The 21,499-nt window shown below is 43.0% G+C and overlaps 2 protein-coding genes and 1 pseudogene across 2 annotated transcripts; all 3 read right to left on the bottom strand.

The window, feature by feature from the left end:
• Positions 1–4,405: 4,405 nt before the first annotated feature.
• Positions 4,406–5,341, bottom strand: LOC127202543 (olfactory receptor 2AE1-like). Its single transcript, XM_051161186.1, has one exon. The coding sequence runs from the start codon at positions 5,339–5,341 to the stop codon at positions 4,406–4,408; it is 936 nt and encodes a 311-aa protein (XP_051017143.1).
• Positions 5,342–8,667: 3,326 nt separating this feature from the next.
• Positions 8,668–11,536, bottom strand: LOC127203348 (olfactory receptor 2AE1-like; annotated as a pseudogene).
• Positions 11,537–18,563: 7,027 nt separating this feature from the next.
• LOC127202544 (olfactory receptor 2AE1-like) lies at positions 18,564–19,499 on the bottom strand. The gene has a single exon (XM_051161187.1). It carries the CDS (start codon positions 19,497–19,499, stop codon positions 18,564–18,566), a length of 936 nt encoding a protein of 311 aa, XP_051017144.1.
• Positions 19,500–21,499: the final 2,000 nt, after the last annotated feature.

A 21,499-nucleotide genomic window follows, 5' to 3' on the forward strand; every position in this document is an offset into this window, starting at 1 on the left:
ATCTGGTGCCTTCTCAGAAAATTGGGAACAGCTCTACCTCCAGACCCAGCAATGCCACTCTTGGATATATATCCAAAAGACACTCCACCATACAACAAGGACATTTGCTCAACTATGGTCATAGAAGCATTATTTGTAGTAGCCAGAATCTGGAAACAACCTAGACGTCCCTCAACCAAAGTATGGATAAAGAAACTGTGGTACATCTATACAATGGAATACAAAGGACATCATGAAATAGATGGAGCTGGAAAAGGTCATCCTGAGTGAGTTAACCCAGACCAGTAGGACACACATGGTATAGACTCACTTAGAAGTGCATGTTAGGCACACAGTAGAGGATAACCACACTACAATCCACAGACCTGAAGAAGCTAAGTATCAAGGAAGACCTTAGGGAGGATGCTTACTTCTCATTCAGAAGGACAAAGAGAATAAACACTGGAATCCATTGGAGAGAGGAAACAGGACTGGAGCCTACCATAGAAGTCTTCTGAAAGACTCCACCCAGCAAGGGATAGAATCAGAAGCTGAGTCTCACAAGCAAACTTTGTGCAGAGCACAGGGAGGCATATGGAAGAGTTGAGGGGCAGAAAGAAGGAGCCAGAGACGGCAGGAGCTCCACAGAAGACCAACAGTATCAACAAATCTAGGCCTGGAGTGGGGTGTGGAAACTGATGCACCAAACCAGGACCATGCAAGGAGAGCACCTAGGACCCCAACTCAGATGTAGCTGATAGACAACTCAGTGTTCATATTGGCTCCGACTAAGGAAGCAGGGCATGCCCCTGCCATGGACACTGTTGCCTACACTTTGATCACTTCCCCGTGGTCAGGTGCCTAATATGCCACAGAGGAAGAGGATGCAGGCAGTCCTGATGAGACTTGATAAGCTGGGGTCAGTTGGTAGGGTTGAGAAGGGCTCCTCCTCTCTCAGGACCAGAATAGAGGAACTGGGGGAGGAAGGAAGAGGGAAGAGGGAGGGAGGGTGGTGCCAGGAGCAGATGAGGGAGGGGGCTGCAAGTGGAATGCAAAGCGAATAAAATTTTTAACTAAGAAAAAAAGAAGGCAATTTAAAGCTTTCAAAAAATTGAATGAAAGTGAAAATACATCCAGGCATGGTGGTGCAAGCCCTCCATCCCAGCACTCAGAAGCTAGAGGCTGGCAGATCTCTGTGAGTTCAAGGCCATCATGGCCTATGGAGCAAGTTCAGGTAGCCACGGCTAGGTACACAGAGAAAACCTGCATCAAAAAAAAAAAAAAAACCAAAGAAAAGAAAAGAAAAGGAGGGAGGGAGAGAGAGAGAGGGAGAGAGAGAGAGAGAGAGAGAGAGAGAGAGAGAGAGAGAGGACATACCCAAACTTGCGGAGGAAATTCTAAGAGGCAACAAGTTCAGTGCACTAACTACCTACATCAAAACAACAGAGAGCTTTTGAATCAAAAACTCAACGACACACTTTGAAGCTCTTGAGAAACAATAAAAATTAATACCAAAAATTTATGGATTAGAAGCAATAAACTCAGGCCAGAATTTAGTAAAATAAAAAAAGCAGTACAGTGAAAACTGTAAAAGTCTATATACCACCAAAGTGTAAAACCCAAAAGAAAGAAAAGAAATTTTCTAACCTAAATAGAATTATGTCACTCCGCCCACCCCTTTCTCTCCCAAAATCCCCCAGACACCTCCCTTGAAATTCCCTGCTATGATCCCACTCTCAAGTTGATAGTACTTTTTTAAACACTTAGTTACATATATTAAACTTGGTATGAACAATATTTAGTACTGTACAGAAATGATAATGAGGTTTGAAAATGAGCAGGCTATTGACATTTTTATAACCTTTTTATTTGGATTTTTCAAGTTAATCTCTTTAATTTTTATAAATTTAATTAACTGATTCAGATTACATCTCAATTATTATCCCATCCCTTGTAGTCTCCCATTCTCCCTCCCTCCCACTTTCACCCTATTCCCCTCCCCAGTATCTGTGACTGAGGACGAACTCCTCCCCCTCTATATGATCATAGGCTATCAAGTCTCATCTTGGTAGCCTGCTGTTCTTCCTCTGAGGGCTATGGGGTCTCCCCATCAAAGGGACGTGGTCAAATATGGGGCACTGGAGTTCATGTGGGAGTCATTCCTTGCTCTACACTCAACTGTGGAGAATGTCCTGTCTACTGCCTAGATCTGGATAGGGCTTCAATGCTTACTGCATGTATTGTCCTTGGTTGGTGCAGTAGTTTGAGCAGAACTCCTGGGCCCAGATCTGCACATCATAATCTTTTGCTTGTTGGTTTCTAGGACCCTCTGGTTCCTTCTATTTCCCCCATTATCCCATACTTCTCTCACCTAGAGTCCCAATAAGATGTCCTCTCATCTATCCCAATTTCCTGGTAAATGAGGTCTTTCATGAGACATGCCCCTTGGGCTAGTGTCTAGATATAAGTGAGTATATACCATTTGAGTCTTTCTGCTTCTGGGTTAACTCACTCATTATGATCATTTCTACTTCCATCCATTTGTCCACAAATTTTGGGATTTCTTCTTTTTAATAGCTGAGTAGTATTCCATAGTGTAAATGTACCAGTTTCTCTACCCATTCTTCTACTGAGGGACACTTAGGCTGTTTCCATGGTCTGGCTATTACGAATAAGGCTTCTATGAACATGGTTGAACATATGTCTTTGTTCTGTGCTGGAGTATCTTCTGGGTATATTCCACGAAGTGTAATATTATATTTTTAACATACAGAAATCAATAAATACAACCTACTTACTCCATTATTGCTGTTTGTTCATAGATAGTTTCAAGGCAGAACACTCTGACCTGGACAACTAGTAATGGGGGTCATTATTTACCCACCATGATTGGCATCACCCCAGAGATTCACAGATAGTCCAACATACAAAGACATAATCCACCACATAAACATCCTAGATGCAAAAAAATCCACATGATCATCTCATTAGATGGAGAAAAGTCCAACATATGTTAGTAAAATCAAACCCACAAGAAACTAGTGATACAAGGAATATACGTCAACATAAGAAAGACCGTTTAGGGGCTGGAGAAATGGCTTAGTGTTTGAAAGAGCTGGCTGCTTTCCCAAAGGACCTGTATTCAAATCCCAGCACCTACGTGGTAGCTCACTACTGTTTTGTAATTCCAGCTCCAGGGATTTGACACCCTCACACAGACATACATGGAGGCAGAACACTAATGTAAATTTAAAAAGAAAGACCCTTTACAGCAAGCGAACAGCCAAAATCACTCTAAACAGAAAGAATGTGTATCAATTATATTAAAATCAGGAGCAAGGCAGGTGCCTGGAGAGGTGAGTCAGCAGTTAAGAGCACTGGCTGTTCTTCCAAAAGACCCAGGTTCAGTTCCCAGCACTTACATGAGAGCTCAAAGTGTCTGTAACTCCAGTTCCAGGGGATGCAGCAACCTCACACAAACATACATGCAGGCAAAACATCAGTGCCAAAAAAAAAAAATTCAGGAACAAGGCACGGATGTCCACTCCTGCCATGCTTCTTCCAGACAGTGCTTGAAGCCTTCTCTAGAGCCCATCATGGTGTATCCTAATACTTTAGGAATCCCCTTAGCCTTTACATGTCTTCTTGGCAGTTGACTCGTTGGGTGGTTTTGTTTGGGTTGGTTAATTTTGAGACTGGAACTCACTCTGTAAATGTTGATGAATATAAACTTCTGATCTCCATGAGTTCTGAGATCTACCACCAGGCCCAATTCCACTCACTGCTGGAGAGGTAAGCCAGGATTTCATGAATGTTCGGCAAAAACTCTACCAACTGAGCTGCATTCCCTATCCCTTCTTTCAAGAGGTTTTTTTATTGTTTTGGATTAGGTCTGGCTTTTTGTCTGACTTTATCCTTAGTTGTTGAAGAGCTTCATCATATGTACCCAAGGTGTACTTGTTAGGAAATAAAAGGCAAAATCAAAGAATCTGAAGTCCATGGAAGTTAAAAACTTACTTTAGAAAACCCAAGGGTTCACACTACCTGAGTGGTGAGAGAATTTCTCTAACAGGATATGAAATTTACTGAGTTTAGAGGGAGAAATGGGGACTGTGTGTGTGGACAGATGGTTGAATTTCCTCTTCGAGAAAAGAGAATGGTTCTTCGCTTTTTAGTCACTATTCAAAGACTTGGAATGTTTTGTAGAATACTCTGTGCCAATCTTAGAGCCAGAAGTTCCAGTTAAGATTCTAAGATGGTGGCAGTTGTTCTATCAGTTTGGATAATGGAATTCCTATTAGAATAGTAGAATTACACATTATCTGTGTTATTGATGCAATAACCAAAAAGCATCAGGATTTTGCTCATATCAGTTTAAGGCAAACTCTACTCAAATTTACATTCTAGACAACTACAATTGCAGCCACTAGGTGAGAATGTCTCTCCTCAACAGTTTCTTCAGAGCCTTGGCAACATCCTTATTGCGGAGAGTGTAAATCAAGGGATTCAGAGTGGGAGTAACAATGCTGTAGAAAACGGAACCAACTTTGTCCTGCAATGGGGTGCGCTGGGACCTAGGTCTCATATAGGAGAAGATGCACGCACCAAACCAAAGGGAAACCACCATGAGGTGAGAGCTGCATGTGGCAAAGGCATTCTTCTTACTCCCAACTGAACGCATCTGAATGACGCTGTGGAGAATGAATCCATAGGATGTAGAGACAAGAATGATAGGGAGGAGGAGAAGTGTCACGCTGCTGATGTACGCTATGTTCTCATACGCAGTGATGTCCCCACATACCAGCTTCACAACAGCTGGAAATTCACAGTAGAAGTGGTGGATGACCCTTGACCCACAGAAACCATAGCTCATCAAAATGGCCGTGTGGATTAGGGAGTGCACAGATCCACTCAACCATGACATGACAGCCATCATCACTCCCACTCTTGTGCTCATGAGCACAGTGTAGTGTAAGGGGTGGCAGATGGCAACATAGCGGTCATAGGACATGAGGGCCAGGAGGACACACTCCGCACTGCCCACAAACAGATAGAGGAAGTGCTGGACCCCACAGCCCACAAAGGAGATGGACTTCTTGCCAGACAGGTAGTTGGTAGCCATCTTGGGAACGGTTGTGAGGACGTGCATCAGATCCATGAGGGACAGCTGACTGAGCAGGAAGTACATTGGGGTGTGCAGACGGGAGTCATAGCAGATGAGGAGGATGGTGAGGCTGTTGCCACTCACTGCGGTAAGGAAGACCAGCATGGTGAAGAGGAAAAGACAATGGTGGTTGAAGGAGTCATCGAAGAGCCCTTGAAGGATGAAGTCTTCCAGAGAGGTCTGGTTCCACCTCCACATGCTCTCTTGCTCACCTCCTGTGGGAACAGAGATAAGACAGAAGGGTGATGCAAGAAACACAACTTCACAATAAGAACTTCCTATGCAGGAAAAAATATAAAGTTTTTACCTTTCTTTTGCACATTTTTTAGAAATATGTATGAATTCATTTGACATATACTGGATCAGATGTAGACATTTTTGTACAAGTATTTATCTATTATAAATTTTCAAGATACATTGTCCACACATAAGGAAATGTCTGGAGGGAAAGTTTGTATTTCTGCACCCTTCTTTTCTTAAAAAATAAGCAAGTTTTGGTCCTACATGGGACAGTCATATAATTCACTGAATTTCTTATTGATCAAGTAAAGTTTGAAGCAATGGTTCTCAATCTTTCTATTAGTGAGACCCTTTAATATAGTTCTTCATGTCGTGGCAACCCCAAACCATTAAAATTTTTGTTGCTACTTCATAACTGCAATTTAGCTACTGCTGTGAATCATAATGCGAATATTTTTTGTCGTAACCCATAGGTTGAGAGATGATGGTTTAAAGAAATACATGACTTGTAAGATGAAACATAACAGAGCATCTATGTCTGTGCTCCAGAAAATGAGCCAGAGATATATCCTGCCTATATTTGTACCCTTAAAATTGTGAGTCATGACCATGAGAAACTAGGACTGTAGCCTTTCTTCAGCCAAGCTTCCCTATCTATGCTTTATCCAGTCTTCACCTCTCTCTCTCCCCTCTCCCTCCTGCCCTTCCCCCCCCCCTCTTTCATAGCAATTTCCTCCTAAGTGAAACGCTTCCTCCATGAAGGAGAAAAGAGGCTCCTGAAACTGAGGTACTAAATAAATTTCACACATCTAGAAAAGCTAAAACTTCCAAGAATCTTAAGGGTCCCTTGCATTCCCAAGGGTGTGTAAACAATAAACTTTTGCTGGGGCAGAAGACTCTGACCAGCCAAGTTGCTAAGAAGAGACTCTTCTACTGCTGGGGCAGCCTGCAGGTCATGCAGAGAGCTTCAGAGCACGGTAGATCTCATAAATCTTCGCCAGTGTTGAGATAAGCTTTTCTGATGTGCTGCTACTCTTCAGTTCATCCTGCTCCTGCAAGTAGCCGCTCTCCCAGACTCCAATAAACTCATTGTCTCACCAAATTGAACTTTGGTAATATCATTTCTTTGGTCTGTCATGGATTCTAGGGAGAGTAGACTCTGTGTGTGTGTGTGTGTGTGTGTGTGTGTCATATGTTCCTGGGGAAATTTCTCACTGACAGTTAATAACAATCTCCTAAGACCATCATACATTCTAGATGGTTTAAGTTTTTAAGCAAAGAACTCAGAACTAAATTCATTATTCAAAGTGTGATTTAACCAACAAATTGTGGCACCCTGACAAAGGCAGCTCAACATCTCAACTTTAGCTATCACTATACAATGATTTCTCTGTCTCACCCTATGAGGATTAACACATGAACCTAAAGTTCAGAATATGGTTCGCTGGTAAAGGAACCCTCCTCCAAGTTTGACAATCTGATTTTAATACCCAGGTTTCAAGTGATGGAAGAAAAGAAACAAACTCCTACAAGTTGTCCTCTGACCCACATACACTTAACGTTGACGGGCCAAGCACACACATACATACATACATACATACATACATACATACATATATATATACATACATACATACACACATATATACATACAACAAATTTTAGAGACATGGGCTAACTTCTCCGATGCTACCTCTAACTATTTCCTAATTCCGTGAGCAGCTGAGCTACCTACACACATACATACTTATCCATACACTTCTCACTCTCATTTCTCATTCATGTCCATCCCGTGGTCTCAGTGGACATCCATACCGGAAGTACATCATTTTCTGCTTCCTTTGTGTATTTAATCCCTAAATATTTCCAAACATTCTTCTTCTGGCCCTTCAAAGACATTTTTCTCTGCCTTCTCAGGAAGCTGTCCACCTGTGTTGCCTCAGTAACACCCCGCGACACATGAGAAAGCTGACAGGGGCCAAGTTATCTATAAGGGTTTCCAGGACACCACAAGCCCAATATGATCATCATACCTGGAAATTCCTCAGCCGAGACCTGGGCTCAGAACAAACATATGTGTGCAATGAAGCCAGCAGGAGAGTCCACCCTGACACACACAGACACAAGTACACACACACACGCGCGCGTGCACACGTGTACGCACGCTACTGTTCCTTCCAAACAAACTTTTCCTGAGGTTCACATCACACTTCCATCTCGAACTCTGGAGACAGTCACTAACAAGTGGAGTTTCAAAAATTACCCGAATAGCAGCATCACTGGAAAAGCAGAACATACAGTTCTGTATCACTTCCCACAGCCAGCTTTCACACTCTGGATCCTTCCAGAAAACAGCACAACAATCTCACTCAGATCTATATCCTTGTCAGCCTTTGGCAGGGTGGAATGAGCAACAAAGTTTCTTCCACTCATGGGCGTTGGGCAGTGCAATCATGCAGAATGTTCCCTCTGACTCTAAGCCTCCATTGCAGAACTTTCTGTCCCAGCTCAAGAGCTGGGCAACGGGAATTTTCATGGATGTGACAGAGTTTCAATCACAACAGTCCCAAAGCCAGGGAAAAATAGGATTTGGATTTCCCTGATGTTTTATATATCTAAAAGTCCCCTCTTAGAGCTAACCTCGCATCCTTCTATTATGAAGGTTTAATTCAGTATATCCAGTCAAGAAGCCCCTTTCTGGCTGTACAAGTTTTTCCTAACTGTAGCTAAAGACACCAGAATGGGCATGGTCTGGCATGAGCCAGCCATGAGGGAAGAAGAGCATCTTCTATTAGAAATGAAACTGCACCAAGTGCTGAGGGCCTACGATGACAGCTAATCTAAGCCAACAAAGCTGTACTGACAACATGGGGACGTTCCCACAAAGGACACATCCTGGATCTCTTCTGGGAACACTTACCAGAGACACCAATTATTATTTGCTGTTCACTGTGAGAGATGAATTCCCTAAAACTTGATTTACCTGGAGATTGTTTGTAGGGTCAAAGGAATAAGGTATCTGGAAATAGTTTGCCCTGGGGACAATGTAGGAATGTTCTCACTAGGGTTCAATTAATCATAATGAACAGGTTCTGGAGTTATGTGTTCTGTTTGGAATAAAGATCTCTCTTGCCTCTTTCCATCCAAGCATCTTGACAAAGTCTGAGCAATCATCTAATAAAGAGGGGTTCCCTAGAGTGCAAAGAAGCAAACAGCACATTGATGTCTGTATTGCAAGACTCAAGAGAATCAATCAGTCACTGTGCCTGCAAGTCTCAGCACTGTCAGATACTGCTCGAGTGTAAGCCATCATCCTGTGGGAGGAAAGAAGCTTTGGCTGTAACTTAGTCCACCAGATAACCTCACCTCTCTCCATCCGGAGAAGCTATAAACTCCATAGATAGGGTTGATTGGAAATCAGCCTACCACAGGCTTTTAACACTAACTCTCCATAGTTCCCCAGTGATGCAACACCACACTCTCCATAGATGACAGTACCTTGACCACTGTACCCTCCACAACCCTATATTATAGCTAGTTAAACTTCTTTGAAGGACATTTTATGATCAAGAGAAAGCAAGAGGGCCTAAATAAGAGGAAGTATGTCCTAAGTCCCAGTACAGGGGAGAAATGAAGGCAAGAAGACATCTGCAAATTGCTAGCAAGCCAGCCCATATCAATTAGTGGGCTGTAGGTTCCATGAAATGTACTGTCTTAATAATATTAAGTGTCCACTAAGAATGTAACACTTATATAATTCCTGATTGTGTCATGGCTCTTTTTGCTATAGGTAGTCTATTGTATATATGTGTAATAAGTTAAATGTATATGTAAAAATTTTAAAAGTTTATTTAATAAAAAATATTAAGTGTCAAGGGACTAATGACATCTTCTGTAAGTCAGACACTCGTGTTCACAAAGGTAAACCCGTATACACAAATAAAGACTGATCCTGGAGGCTGTCTGCCAACCCCCAAACTGTGGCAAAGTGTTCATGTGCTCCCTGACTTAGGTTTTACTTGTTTTCAGGGTCCAAAAATAGCTCAGTCACAAAAATAGGCCACTTCTCATGATGGAAGCTGGCTATAGCACTCTGAAATTTGGGGCACAGTGAATTTGATTTCTGCCGCAGTGCTAGCCTGTCACACAGGAAAAGTGACTCACACACCAATCTCCACACTGGATTTAAGGCTTGTAAAAACCATACATTGCTCCTGTGTGTAAACCTGCCATTTTTTTGATACCAAGGGTGCCTGGATCATCTTGTGGGTGTAGGCGTGTGTGCATGTGTGTGTGTGTGTGTGTGTGTGTTTGTGTGTGTGTGTGTGTGTGTGTGAATGTGCACATATACATGTGTTACCCATGTATGTCTACAGATGTGGAGTCCAGAGGTGGTAGCCAGCTTCTTCCCCAGTGGAACTCCATCTTGTTTGCTGTAGACAGTTTCTCAATGAACCTAGAGCTTACTGATATAAATGGAATGGCTGTCTAGGAAACTTCCAAGATCATACTGTCTCCTCATTTCCTACCTGCGGCTGGGGCGATACTTTATGACTATGCCCAACTTTTGACATACGTGCTGTAACTTAGTCTGTAGAGTGCTTGCCTAGCATGCATGGAGCCCTGAGGTCAAACGGCATCACACATACCAAGGGGGATGTCACACGCTTATAATCCCACGTGGAGAAAGCAGGTGTTTCTTTTACCCCAGCTGAATGCATAAGAAAGATGCTGTGGAGAATGAATCCATAAGCTCCAGAGATGAGAATGATGGGGAGAAGACATACAACACTGCTGATGTACACTGTGTTCTCATACACAGTGATGTCCCCACACACCAGCTTCCCAACAGCTGGAAGTTCACAGTAGAAGTGGTGGATGACTCTAGATCCACAGAAATGGAAGCTCATCAAGATGGCCATGTGGATTAGGGAATTTATAGATGCACCCAACCATGACATGACAGCCATCATCACTCCCACTCCTGTGCTCATGAGCACAGTATAGTGTAAGGGGTGGCAGATGGCAACATAGGGGTCATAGAACATGAGAGCCAGGAGGACACACTCTGCACCACCCAGAGGTAGATACAGAAAGTGCTGTGTGGCACAGCCCACAAAGGAGATGGACTTCTTGTCAAACAGGTAGTTTGAAGTCATCTTGGGGACGGTTGTAGGATGTTCATCAGATCCATGAGGAACAGCTGACTGAGCAGGAAGTACATTGGTGTGTGCAGACAGGAGTCAGAGCAGATGAGGAGGATGGTGAGGCTGTTGCCACTCACTGCGGTAAGGAAGACCAGCATGGTGAAGAGGAAAAGACAATGGTGGTTGAAGGAGTCATCAAAGAGTCCTTGAAGGATGAAGTCTTCCAGAGAGGTGTGGTTTCACCTCCATGTGTTTACTTGTGGGTTACAAATAGGAATAGAAATTTATTCAGAGAAGGTCCTCAGGTAGGAAGAGAGACAAAAGTCAGATGAAGAAAAACCTCTGCAGGGCTGGAGAGGTGGCTCAGTGGTTAAGAGCACTGCCTGATCTTCCGAAGGACCCGGGTTCAATTCCCAGCACCCACATGGCAGCTCACAACTCCAAGATCTGACACCCTCACACCAATGTACATAGACTAAAGTTAAATAAAATATATTAAAAAAAAAAAAAAAAAAGAAAAAAGAAAAACCTCTGCAGTAGAGATTTATAGAGTGGACATGGGCGAAAGAAGAGGTGGAAGTCTGTGTGTATGAACCGATTCAAAAGATTATGTGTAGATATCTTGACTGGATGGACCAATGGATATATTTCAGGAAAGTGGATTTCATTTTTTCTTTGCTTTATTTATTCCGTGTGTGTGTGTGAGAGAACGAGAGAGAGAGAGAGAGAGAGAGAGAGAGAGAGAGAGAGAGAGAGAGAGAGAGAGAGACAGAGACAGAGACAGAGACAGAGACAGAGACAGAGAGACAGAGACAGAGACAGAGAGACAGACTCACTATATAGTTATGAACCTTCTAGAACTTATTATATACACCAGGCTGGTCTGGAATTCATAGAAATCTGCCTGACTTTGCCTCAGAAGGGAGGGATTAATGGCCTGAGACACCACACCTAGGTGCTGCAGGATCTTGATCGCAAAGGCTGTGCCATGCCCACAAGACAACATTTGCATCACTTTCCTTTATCTTCTGGATCTTACACAAAACACCTGTCCTTTCTTACTTGATAACACCAAAAGCACAGGAGTGCTATGAATGTTCCTTTTAGCAGTGAGCACTGATCTATCACTCATTCTCAGCTCCTGAGCAGTCAGGAGTCTCTATATACATGGCCACTCCCTGAAAAAAAAAATTTCCTTTATTGAGGTGAAGAGTAGCACCTCTCTATGGCTATAAGCATAAATATTTAGAAGGTAGTTTGGGGCCAGACTCTCTTCTTTTTATTCTAATTTTTTAAATTTGTTTTTCAGGGCATTGGTATATTGCTTGTAGGTATGTCTGTGTGAGTGTCAGATCCCCTGGAACTGGAGTTACAGACAGTTGTGAGTTGCCATGTGGGGCTGGGAATTGAACCTGTGTCCTCTGGAAGGACACTCAGTGCTCTTAACTACTGAGTCATCTCTCCAGATCCCAGAAATTCTGTTTTTATTTTATGTCTTTCCATTTTTCCTACCCAGTTTCTTTAATACAAGAAACATTGGATAAGGGAACAACAAGCTGAGTATGGTAGTGCAAACCTTTAATGTCAATACTCTGGATGCAGAGGCAGCCAGATCTCCAGGGATGTGGTTTGTAAACCTTGATAAAGGGCAAGCTCCTTACTGTCTTTTTAAAGCAAAAAATCATTATCAGAAAGGCATGTACAATGAGGTGGGAGGGCAGTCTGATCTGGACTGGTCAGTACAAGGTGGACTCATTATTTTTAACAAAGTAGGAATTGGCAGGATGTGATAAGGACCAAGGAGTCAGCAGTGTGTAGAGTTTGCAAATTGCAATCTATCTTGGGTCTGGGAACATATGTCTGTCCTCGAATACTAAGTGGTCCTTCTGCTTTCCCTGAACTGAAGGCCTGTGTGTATTAGGATGTGGGAGGGGAAAGCCTAACATGGAGACTGGGTTGTTAGTCTATTCAGTTTGCTACTAGGGCCTATGAGCCTCCCAGGCATAGAGTTTACACTAAGGTCAAGTTATTAGGCATACATTCCTTGTTCACAGAATGAGGAGGCCCATGAAAGAACTCAGCTGAATTCTATAATATGTATGCAGAAGACCTGATGCAGACCCACGTAGTAAACATAAACAACCACTGAGCAGCGTTTCGACAATATATCCTGATTACGGTTTCCCCTTCCTCCACTGGCCAGTTCTCCTCACCTCACCTCACCTCCCGATCCACTCCTTTTCTCTCTCTTTTATTTAGCCTAGTGGAAAAAAAACCACCAACAGGTGTTTAAGAGATAACATCCAAACATGACAAGATAAAGTGAAAGCCATCACCTTGAGGCTGAACAAGATAAGCTGTTCTCTCTAGGAGATCTCAAAGTGCTGCGATGAATGGCCAGCCAAAACTTTCCCAAGTCTCCAAAGGCCCTGCCTCCAGTGTTGAGATCATTTATAGATCTCCTCCCAGAGTTTGTTCAAGGGATCTTATCAGCTGGAAACAATTAAACTACTGCATGAGGTGGTTTGTCTTCTAGTGGATTAACCTCACCTGTTCTCACAAGACTGTTCTGATCCCAGCCTTGGGATCACAACAAAAACAGGTTTATCTCTTCTTCACAACGGCCATAGACTGAAGATGACAACCTCTAATTAGACAAATCTCCTAGTATAGGGAGGGAAACACCAACTCACTCACAAAATCTTTGACCCAAAATTCACCCTGCCTGCAAGCAGGGATAAATATAGAACAGGTCTAGAAGAGATTGAGGGAAGACTTAACCAATGCCTGGTCCAACCAGAGACCTACCACATGGGAGAGAAACAACCCCTGACATTGTTTATGATAGTCTGCTATGCTTGCAGACAGGAGTCAATCAGAGCTCTCCTCTGAGAGGTTCTACCCAGCTGTGCCTCCAAGCAGATGCTGAGACTCACAGCCAAACCTTGGGCAATGTGTAGGGAACCTTGCAGAAAAGTGGGGGGGGGGGGAGAAAAGGACCTGGAGGTGACAGAAGCCTCACAGGAAGACCAACTGAGCCAACTAAGCAGGGCCCTGACGGACCTGCTGAGACTGAAGCACTAAGCAAGGACCTAGCATGGACTGGACATAGGATCCTACAAAGATGTAGTCGAAGGCCAGCTCAGGCTTCACGTGGGTCCCCTAGTAAGGAAAGTGGGGGCTCTCTCTGACATGGAATCTCTTGACAGTTTTTCATTCACTTCTGCCTGACAGGACTTCCCTGACAGGCCAGAGGGGAAGAGGGCATGTTCAGTTCTGATATGACTTGATGAGCCAGGGAGGATTGGAAGGGGGGCTCCCCTTTTCTGAGGAATAAGGGAGAGGGAAGTGGCAGAAGGAGGAATGGTGGCACTGAGAGGTGAGGAGGGATGGGGCTAATACCAGGATGTAAATTGAATAAATAAATAAGTAAATAAACAAATAAATAAATAAATAAATAAACCTTAAAAAGGGGATCCACTCAAGCACCAGCACACCCTGCTGAGGATATGGAGAAGGAGAACACTCTTCCATTGCTGGTGGGAGTTTAAATTTGTATAACCACTTTGTAAAGTGATCTGGAACCTTCTCAGAAAATTGGGAACAGCTCTACCTCCAGACCCAGCAATGCCACTCTTGGATATATATCCAAAAGACACTCTACCATACACCAAGGACATTTGCTCAACTATGGTCATAGAAGCATTATTTGTAGTGGCCAGAATCTGGAAACAACCTAGACGTACCTCAACCAAAGTATGGATAAAGAAACTGTGGTACATCTATACAATGGAATACTACTCAGCTATAAAAACCAAGGACAAAAAAAATTAAAAATGGAAAAATAAAAACCAAGGAGATCCTGAAATAGATGGAGCTGGAAAAGGTCATCCTGAGTGAGTTAACCCAGACCAGTAGGACACACATGGTATAGACTCACTTAGAAGTGCATGTTAGGCACACAGTAGAGGATAACCACACTACAATCCACAGACCTAAGGAAGCTAAGTATCAAGGAGGACCTTAGGGAGGATGCTTACTTCTCATTCAGAAGCACAAATAGAATAAACACTGGGATCCATTGGAGAGAGGAAACAGGACTGGAGCCTACCATAGAAGTCTTCTGAAAGACTCCACCCAGCAAGGGATAGAATCAGAAGCTGAGTCTCACAAGCAAACTTTGTGCAGAGCACAGGGAGGCATATGGAAGAGTTGGCGGGGCAGAGAGAAGGAGCCAGAGATGTTAGGAGTTCCACAGAAGACCAACAGTATCAACAAATCTAGGCCTGGAGTGGGGTGTGGAAACTGATGCACCAAACCAGGACCATGCAAGGAGAGCACCTAGGACCCCAACTCAGATGTAGCTGATAGACAACTCAGCCTTCATATCGGCTCCGACTAAGGAAACCAGGGCATGCCCCTGCCATGGACACGGTTTCCTACACTTTGATCATTTCCCCGTGGTGGGGTGCCTAATATGCCACAGAGGAAGAGGATGCAGGCAGTCCTGATGAGACTTGATAGGCTGGGGTCAGTTGGTAGGGTTGAGAAGGGCTCCTCCTCTCTGAGGACCAGAGCAGAGGAACTGGGGGAGAGGAAAGAGGGAAGAGGGAGGGAGGGAGGTACCAGGAGCAGATGAGGGAGGGGGCTACAACTGGAATGCAAAGCGAATAAAATTTTTAAATAAGAAAGAAAGAAGGCAATTTAAAGCTTTCAAAAAATTGAATGAAAGTGAAAATACATCCAGGCATGGTGGTGCAAGCCCTCCATCCCAGCACTCAGAAGCTAGAAGCTGGCAGATCTCTGTGAGTTCAAGGCCATCATGGCCTATGGAGCAAGTCCAGGCCAGCCACGGCTAGGTACACAGAGAAAACCTGCCTCAAAAAAAAAAAACAAAGAGAAGAAAAGAAAATGAGAGAGAGAAAGAGAGAGAGAGAGAGAGAGAGAGAGAGAGAGAAAGAGAGAGAGAGAGAGAGAGAGAGAGCACATACCCAAACTTGTGGAGGAAATTCTAAGAGATAACAAGTTCATTGCACTAACTACCTACATCAAAACAACAGAGAGCTTTTGAATCAAAAACTCAACGACACACTTTGAAGCTCTTGAGAAACAATAAAAATTAATACCAAAAATTATGGATTAGAAGCAATAAACTCAGGCTAGAAATTAGTAAAATAAAAAAAGTAGTACAGCGAAAACTGTAAAAGTCTATATACCACCAAAGTGTAAAACCCAAAAGAAAGAAAAGAAATTTTCTAATCTAAATAGAATTATGTCACTCCACCCACCCCTTTCTCTCCCAAAATCCCCCAGACACCTCCCTTGAAATTCCCTGCTATGATCCCACTCTCAAGTTGATAGTACTTTTTTAAACACTTAGTTACATATATTAAACTTGGTATGAACAATATTTAGTACTGTACAGAAATGATATTGAGGTTTGAAAATGAGCAGGCTATTGACATTTTTATAACCTTTTTATTTGGATTTTTCAAGTTAATCTCTTTAATTTTTATAAATTTAATTAACTGATTCAGATTACATCTCAATTATTATCCCATCCCTTGTAGTCTCCCATTCTCCCTCCCTCCCACTTTCACCCTATTCCCCTCCCCAGTATCTGTTACTGAGGACGAACTCCTCCCCCTCTATATGATCATAGGCTATCAAGTCTCATCTTGGTAGCCTGCTGTTCTTCCTCTGAGGGCTACAGGGTCTCCCCATCAAAGGGACGTGGTCAAATATGGGGCACTGGAGTTCATGTGGGAGTCATTCCTTGCTCTACACTCAACTGTGGAGAATGTCCTGTCTACTGCCTAGATCTGGATAGGGCTTCAATGCTTACTGCATGTATTGTCCTTGGTTGGTGCAGTAGTTTGAGCAGAACTCCTGGGCCCAGATCTGCACATCATAATCTTTTGCTTGTTGGTTTCTAGGACCCTCTGGTTCCTTCTATTTCCCCATTATCCCATACTTCTCTCACCTAGAGTCCCAATAAGATGTCCTCTCATCTATCCCAATTTCCTGGTAAATGAGGTCTTTCATGAGACATGCCCCTTGGGCTAGTGTCTAGATATAAGTGAGTATATACCATTTGAGTCTTTCTGCTTCTGGGTTAACTCACTCATTATGATCATTTCTACTTCCATCCATTTGTCCACAAATTTTGGGATTTCTTCTTTTTAATAGCTGAGTAGTATTCCATAGTGTAAATGTACCAGTTTCTCTACCCATTCTTCTACTGAGGGACACTTAGGCTGTTTCCATGGTCTGGCTATTACAAATAAGGCTTCTATGAACATGGTTGAACATATGTCTTTGTTCTGTGCTGGAGTATCTTCTGGGTATATTCCACGAAGTGTAATATTATATTTTTAACATACAGAAATCAATAAATACAACCTACTTACTCCATTATTGCTGTTTGTTCATAGATAGTTTCAAGGCAGAACACTCTGACCTGGACAACTAGTAATGGGGGTCATTATTTACCCACCATGATTGGCATCACCCCAGAGATTCACAGATAGTCCAACATACAAAGACATAATCCACCACATAAACATCCTAGATGCAAAAAATCCACATGATCATGTCATTAGATGGAGAAAAGTCCAACATATGTTAGTAAAATCAAACCCACAAGAAACTAGTGATACAAGGAATATACGTCAACGTAAGAAAGACCATTTAGGGGCTGGAGAAATGGCTTAGTGTTTGAAAGAGCTGGCTGCTTTCCCAAAGGACCTGTATTCAAATCCCAGCACCTACATGGTAGCTCACTACTGTTTTGTAATTCCAGCTCCAGGGATTTGACACCCTCACACAGACATTCATGGAGGCAGAACACTAATGTAAATTTAAAAAGAAAGACCATTTACAGCAAGCCAACAGCCAAAATCACTCTAAACAGAAAGAAATGTGTATCAATTATATTAAAATCAGGAGCAAGGCAGGTGCCTGGAGAGGTGAGTCAGCAGTTAAGAGCACTGGCTGTTCTTCCAAAAGACCCAGGTTCAGTTCCCAGCACTTACATGAGAGCTCAAAGTGTCTGTAACTCCAGTTCCAGGGGATGCAGCAACCTCACACAAACATACATGCAGGCAAAACATCAGTGCCAAAAAAAAATTCAGGAACAAGGCACGGATGTCCACTCCTGCCATGCTTCTTCCAGACAGTGCTTGAAGCCTTCTCTAGAGCCATCATGGTGTATCCTAATACTTTAGGAATCCCCTTAGCCTTTACATGTCTTCTTGGCAGTTGACTCGTTGGGTGGTTTTGTTTGGGTTGGTTAATTTTGAGACTGGAACTCACTCTGTAAATGTTGATGAATATAAACTTCTGATCTCCATGAGTTCTGAGTTCTGCCACCAGGCCCAAATCCACTCACTGCTGGAGAGGTAAGCCAGGATTTCATGAATGTTCGGCAAAAACTCTCCAACTGAGCTGCATTCCCTATTCCTCCTTTCAAAAGTTTTTTTTATTGTTTTGGATTAGGTTTGGGTTTTTGTCTGACTTTATCCTTAGTTGTTGAAGAGCTTCATCATATGTACCCAAGGTGTACTTGTTAGGAAATAAAAGGCAAAATCAAAGAATCTGAAGTCCATGGAAGTTAAAAACTTACTTGAGAAAACCCAGGGGTTCACATCACCTGAGTAGTGAGAGAATTTCTCTAACAGGATATGAAATTTACTGAGTTTAGAGGGAGAAAGGGGGACTGTGTGTGTGGACAGATGATTGAATTTCCTCTTCAAGTAAAGAGAATGGTTCTTCAGTTTTTAGTCACTATTCAAAGACTTGGAATGTTTTGTAGAATACTCTGTGCCCACCTTAGAATCACAAGTTCAGGTTAAGCTTCTAAGGTGGTGGCAGTTGTTCTATCAGTTTGGATAATGGAAATCCTATTAGAATAGTAGAATTACACATTATCCATGTTATTGGTGCACTAATCAAAAAGTGTCAGGATTTTGCTCATATCAGTTCAGGGCGAATCCTACTCAAATGTATATTCTGGAACACTAAAATTGCAGTTACTAGGTGAGAAGGTCTCTCCTCAACAGTTTCTTCAGAGCCTTGGCAACATCCTTATTGCGGAGAGTATAAATCAAGGGATTCAGAGTGGGAGTAACGATGCTGTAGAAAACAGAACCAACTTTGTCCTGCAATGGGGTGTGCTGGGACCTAGGTCTCATATAGGAGAAGATGCACGCACCAAACCAAAGGGAAACCACCATGAGGTGAGAGCTGCATGTGGCAAAGGCATTCTTCTTACTCCCAACTGAACGCATCTGAATGACGCTGTGGAGAATGAATCCATAGGATGTAGAGACAAGAATGATGGGGAGGAGGAGAAGTATCACGCTGCTGATGTACACTATGTTCTCATACGCAGTGATATCCGCACACACCAGCTTCACAACAGCTGGATATTCACAGTAGAAGTGGTGGATGACCCTTGACCCACAGAAACGGAAGCTCATCAAGATGGCCGTGTGGATTAGGGAGTTCACAGATGCACCCAACCATGACATGACAGCCATCATCACTCCCACTCTTCTGCTCATGAGCACAGTGTAGTGTAAGGGGTGGCAGATGGCAACATAGCGGTCATAGGACATGAGAGCTAGGAGGACACACTTCGCACTGCCCACAAACAGATAGAGGAAGTGCTGGACCCCACAGCCCACAAAGGAGATAGACTTCTTGCCAGACAGATAGTTGGTAGCCATCTTGGGGACGGTTGTGAGGACGTGCATCAGATCCATGAGGGACAGCTGACTGAGCAGGAAGTACATTGGGGTGTGCAGACGGGAGTCATAGCAGATGAGGAGGATGGTGAGGCTGTTGCCACTCACTGCGGTAAGGAAGACCATCATGGTGAAGAGGAAAAGACAATGGTGGTTGAAGGAGTCATCGAAGAGCCCTTGAAGGATAAAGTCTTCCAGAGAGGTCTGGTTCCACCTCCACATGCTCTCTTGCTCACCTCCTGTGGGAACAGAGATAAGACAGAAGTGCGATGCAAGAAACACAACTCCACAATAGAAACTTCCTTTCTCAGGAAAAATGTAAAGATTTTTTTTTCTTTATTTTGCATATTGTTAAAATTTTTGTATAAATTCATTTGACATATACTGTGTCAGATGTGGACATTTTTGTACAAGTATATGTTTATTTCTAATTTTCCAACAGCTCTAGTTATCCAAATGATATTTTTAAAAAGAGAAACCTTTAAATAAATATCTCCCTTCGAAATCGTCATCACTGTGAAGTTCCAGAATACCTACATTTTGTTGAAAGCCCAGCATGGGGGCTGAGGCAATATCTCCACACATGTGATGCAAGGTGCCATGCAAGCCTCACCACCCAAAGTTGATCCCAAAGACCCATGTGAAGCTTTTCACATGTGGATGGGAAGGAGTGCTGTGAAATGCTGACTTCTGGGCATGGTAAGGATGCTGCAGTCATGGACCCCCTGCAATTGTGATTAGCTTCACACGGTCAAGCCAACCAATTCAACCAGCTTTCCATCAAGGAGTGTAAACCAGAATGAGCTACAAACAGAAGAGAGGAAGTGGGCGTGAAGGTGGGAGAAGAATGTGTTCAGGGACGGGAAGGAAGGAGTCACGGTAGGTAGGGTCAACACACATTGTCCACATGTACGGGATTGAGGGGAGGGAATGGTGCTATTTCTGCACCCTTCTTTTCTTAAAAGATTAGCTAGTTTTGGTCCTACATGGGACAGTCATATAAGTCACTGAATTTCATACTGATCAAGTACAGTTTGAAGCAATGGTTCGCAATCTTCCTATTAGTGAGACCCTTTAATATAGTTCCTCATGTCGTGGCATGCCCAACCCATAAAACTTTCTGTTGCTACTTCATAACTGTAATTTAGCTACTGCTGTGAATCATAATGCAAATATTTTTGGCCATAATTTACAGGTTGAGAGCTGATGGTTTAAAGAAACGCATGACTAATAAGATGAAACATAACAAAGCATTATGTCTGTGCTCCAGAAAATGAGCCAGAGATATATCCAGCATATGTTTGTGCCCATAAAATTGTGAATCATGACCATGAGAAACTAGGATTGTAACCTTTCTTCAGCCAAACTTTCCTATCTATGCTTTATTCAGTCCTCGCCTCTCTCTTCCCTCTCCCTCTCCCCCTTCTTCCCCGCCCCCTTTGTCTCTCTCTTTGTCTATCTCTCTCTAACTCTTTCTCTTCTCCTCTCTCTCTCTCTCTCTGTCTCTCTCTCTCTCTCTTTCTGTCTCTTTCTCTCTTTCTCCCTATCTGTCTCTATGCCTCATAGCAATTTCCTCCTAAATGAAACACTCCCTCCATGAAGGAGAGAAGAGCCTCCTGTAACTTAGGAACTAAATAAATTTCACACATCTCGGAAAACTGAAACTTCCAAGAATCTTAAGTGTCCCTTCCATTCCCAAGGGTGTGTAAACAGTAAACATCTGCAGGTGCAGAAGACTCTGACCAGCCAAGTTGCTAAGAAGAGACTCTCCTACCCCTGGGGCAGCCTGCAGGTCATGCAGAGAGCATCAGAGCACTGTAGATCTTATGAATCTTCACCGGTGTTGGGATAAGCTTTTCTGATGTGCTGCTACTTCTCAGTTCATCCTGCTCCTGCAAGTAGCCACTCTCCCAGACTCCGATAAACTCATTGTCTCACCAAATTGAACTTTGGTACAATCATTTCTTTCATCTGTCATGGATTCTAGGGAGACTAGACTCTGTGTGTGTGTGTCATGTGTTCCTGGGGAAAATTCTCACTGACAGTTAATAATTATCTCCTAAGATCATCATACCTTGCAGATGGTTTATGTTTTCAAGCAAAGAACTCAGAACTAAATTCATTATTCAAAGTGTGATTTAACCAACAAATTGTGGCACCCTGACAAAGGCAGCTCAATATCTCAACTTTAGCTATCACTATACAATGATTTCTCTGTCTCA

Source organism: Acomys russatus, chromosome 19 (genome assembly GCF_903995435.1).
Source record: "Acomys russatus chromosome 19, mAcoRus1.1, whole genome shotgun sequence".
NCBI classification, from domain to species: domain Eukaryota; kingdom Metazoa; phylum Chordata; class Mammalia; order Rodentia; family Muridae; genus Acomys; species Acomys russatus.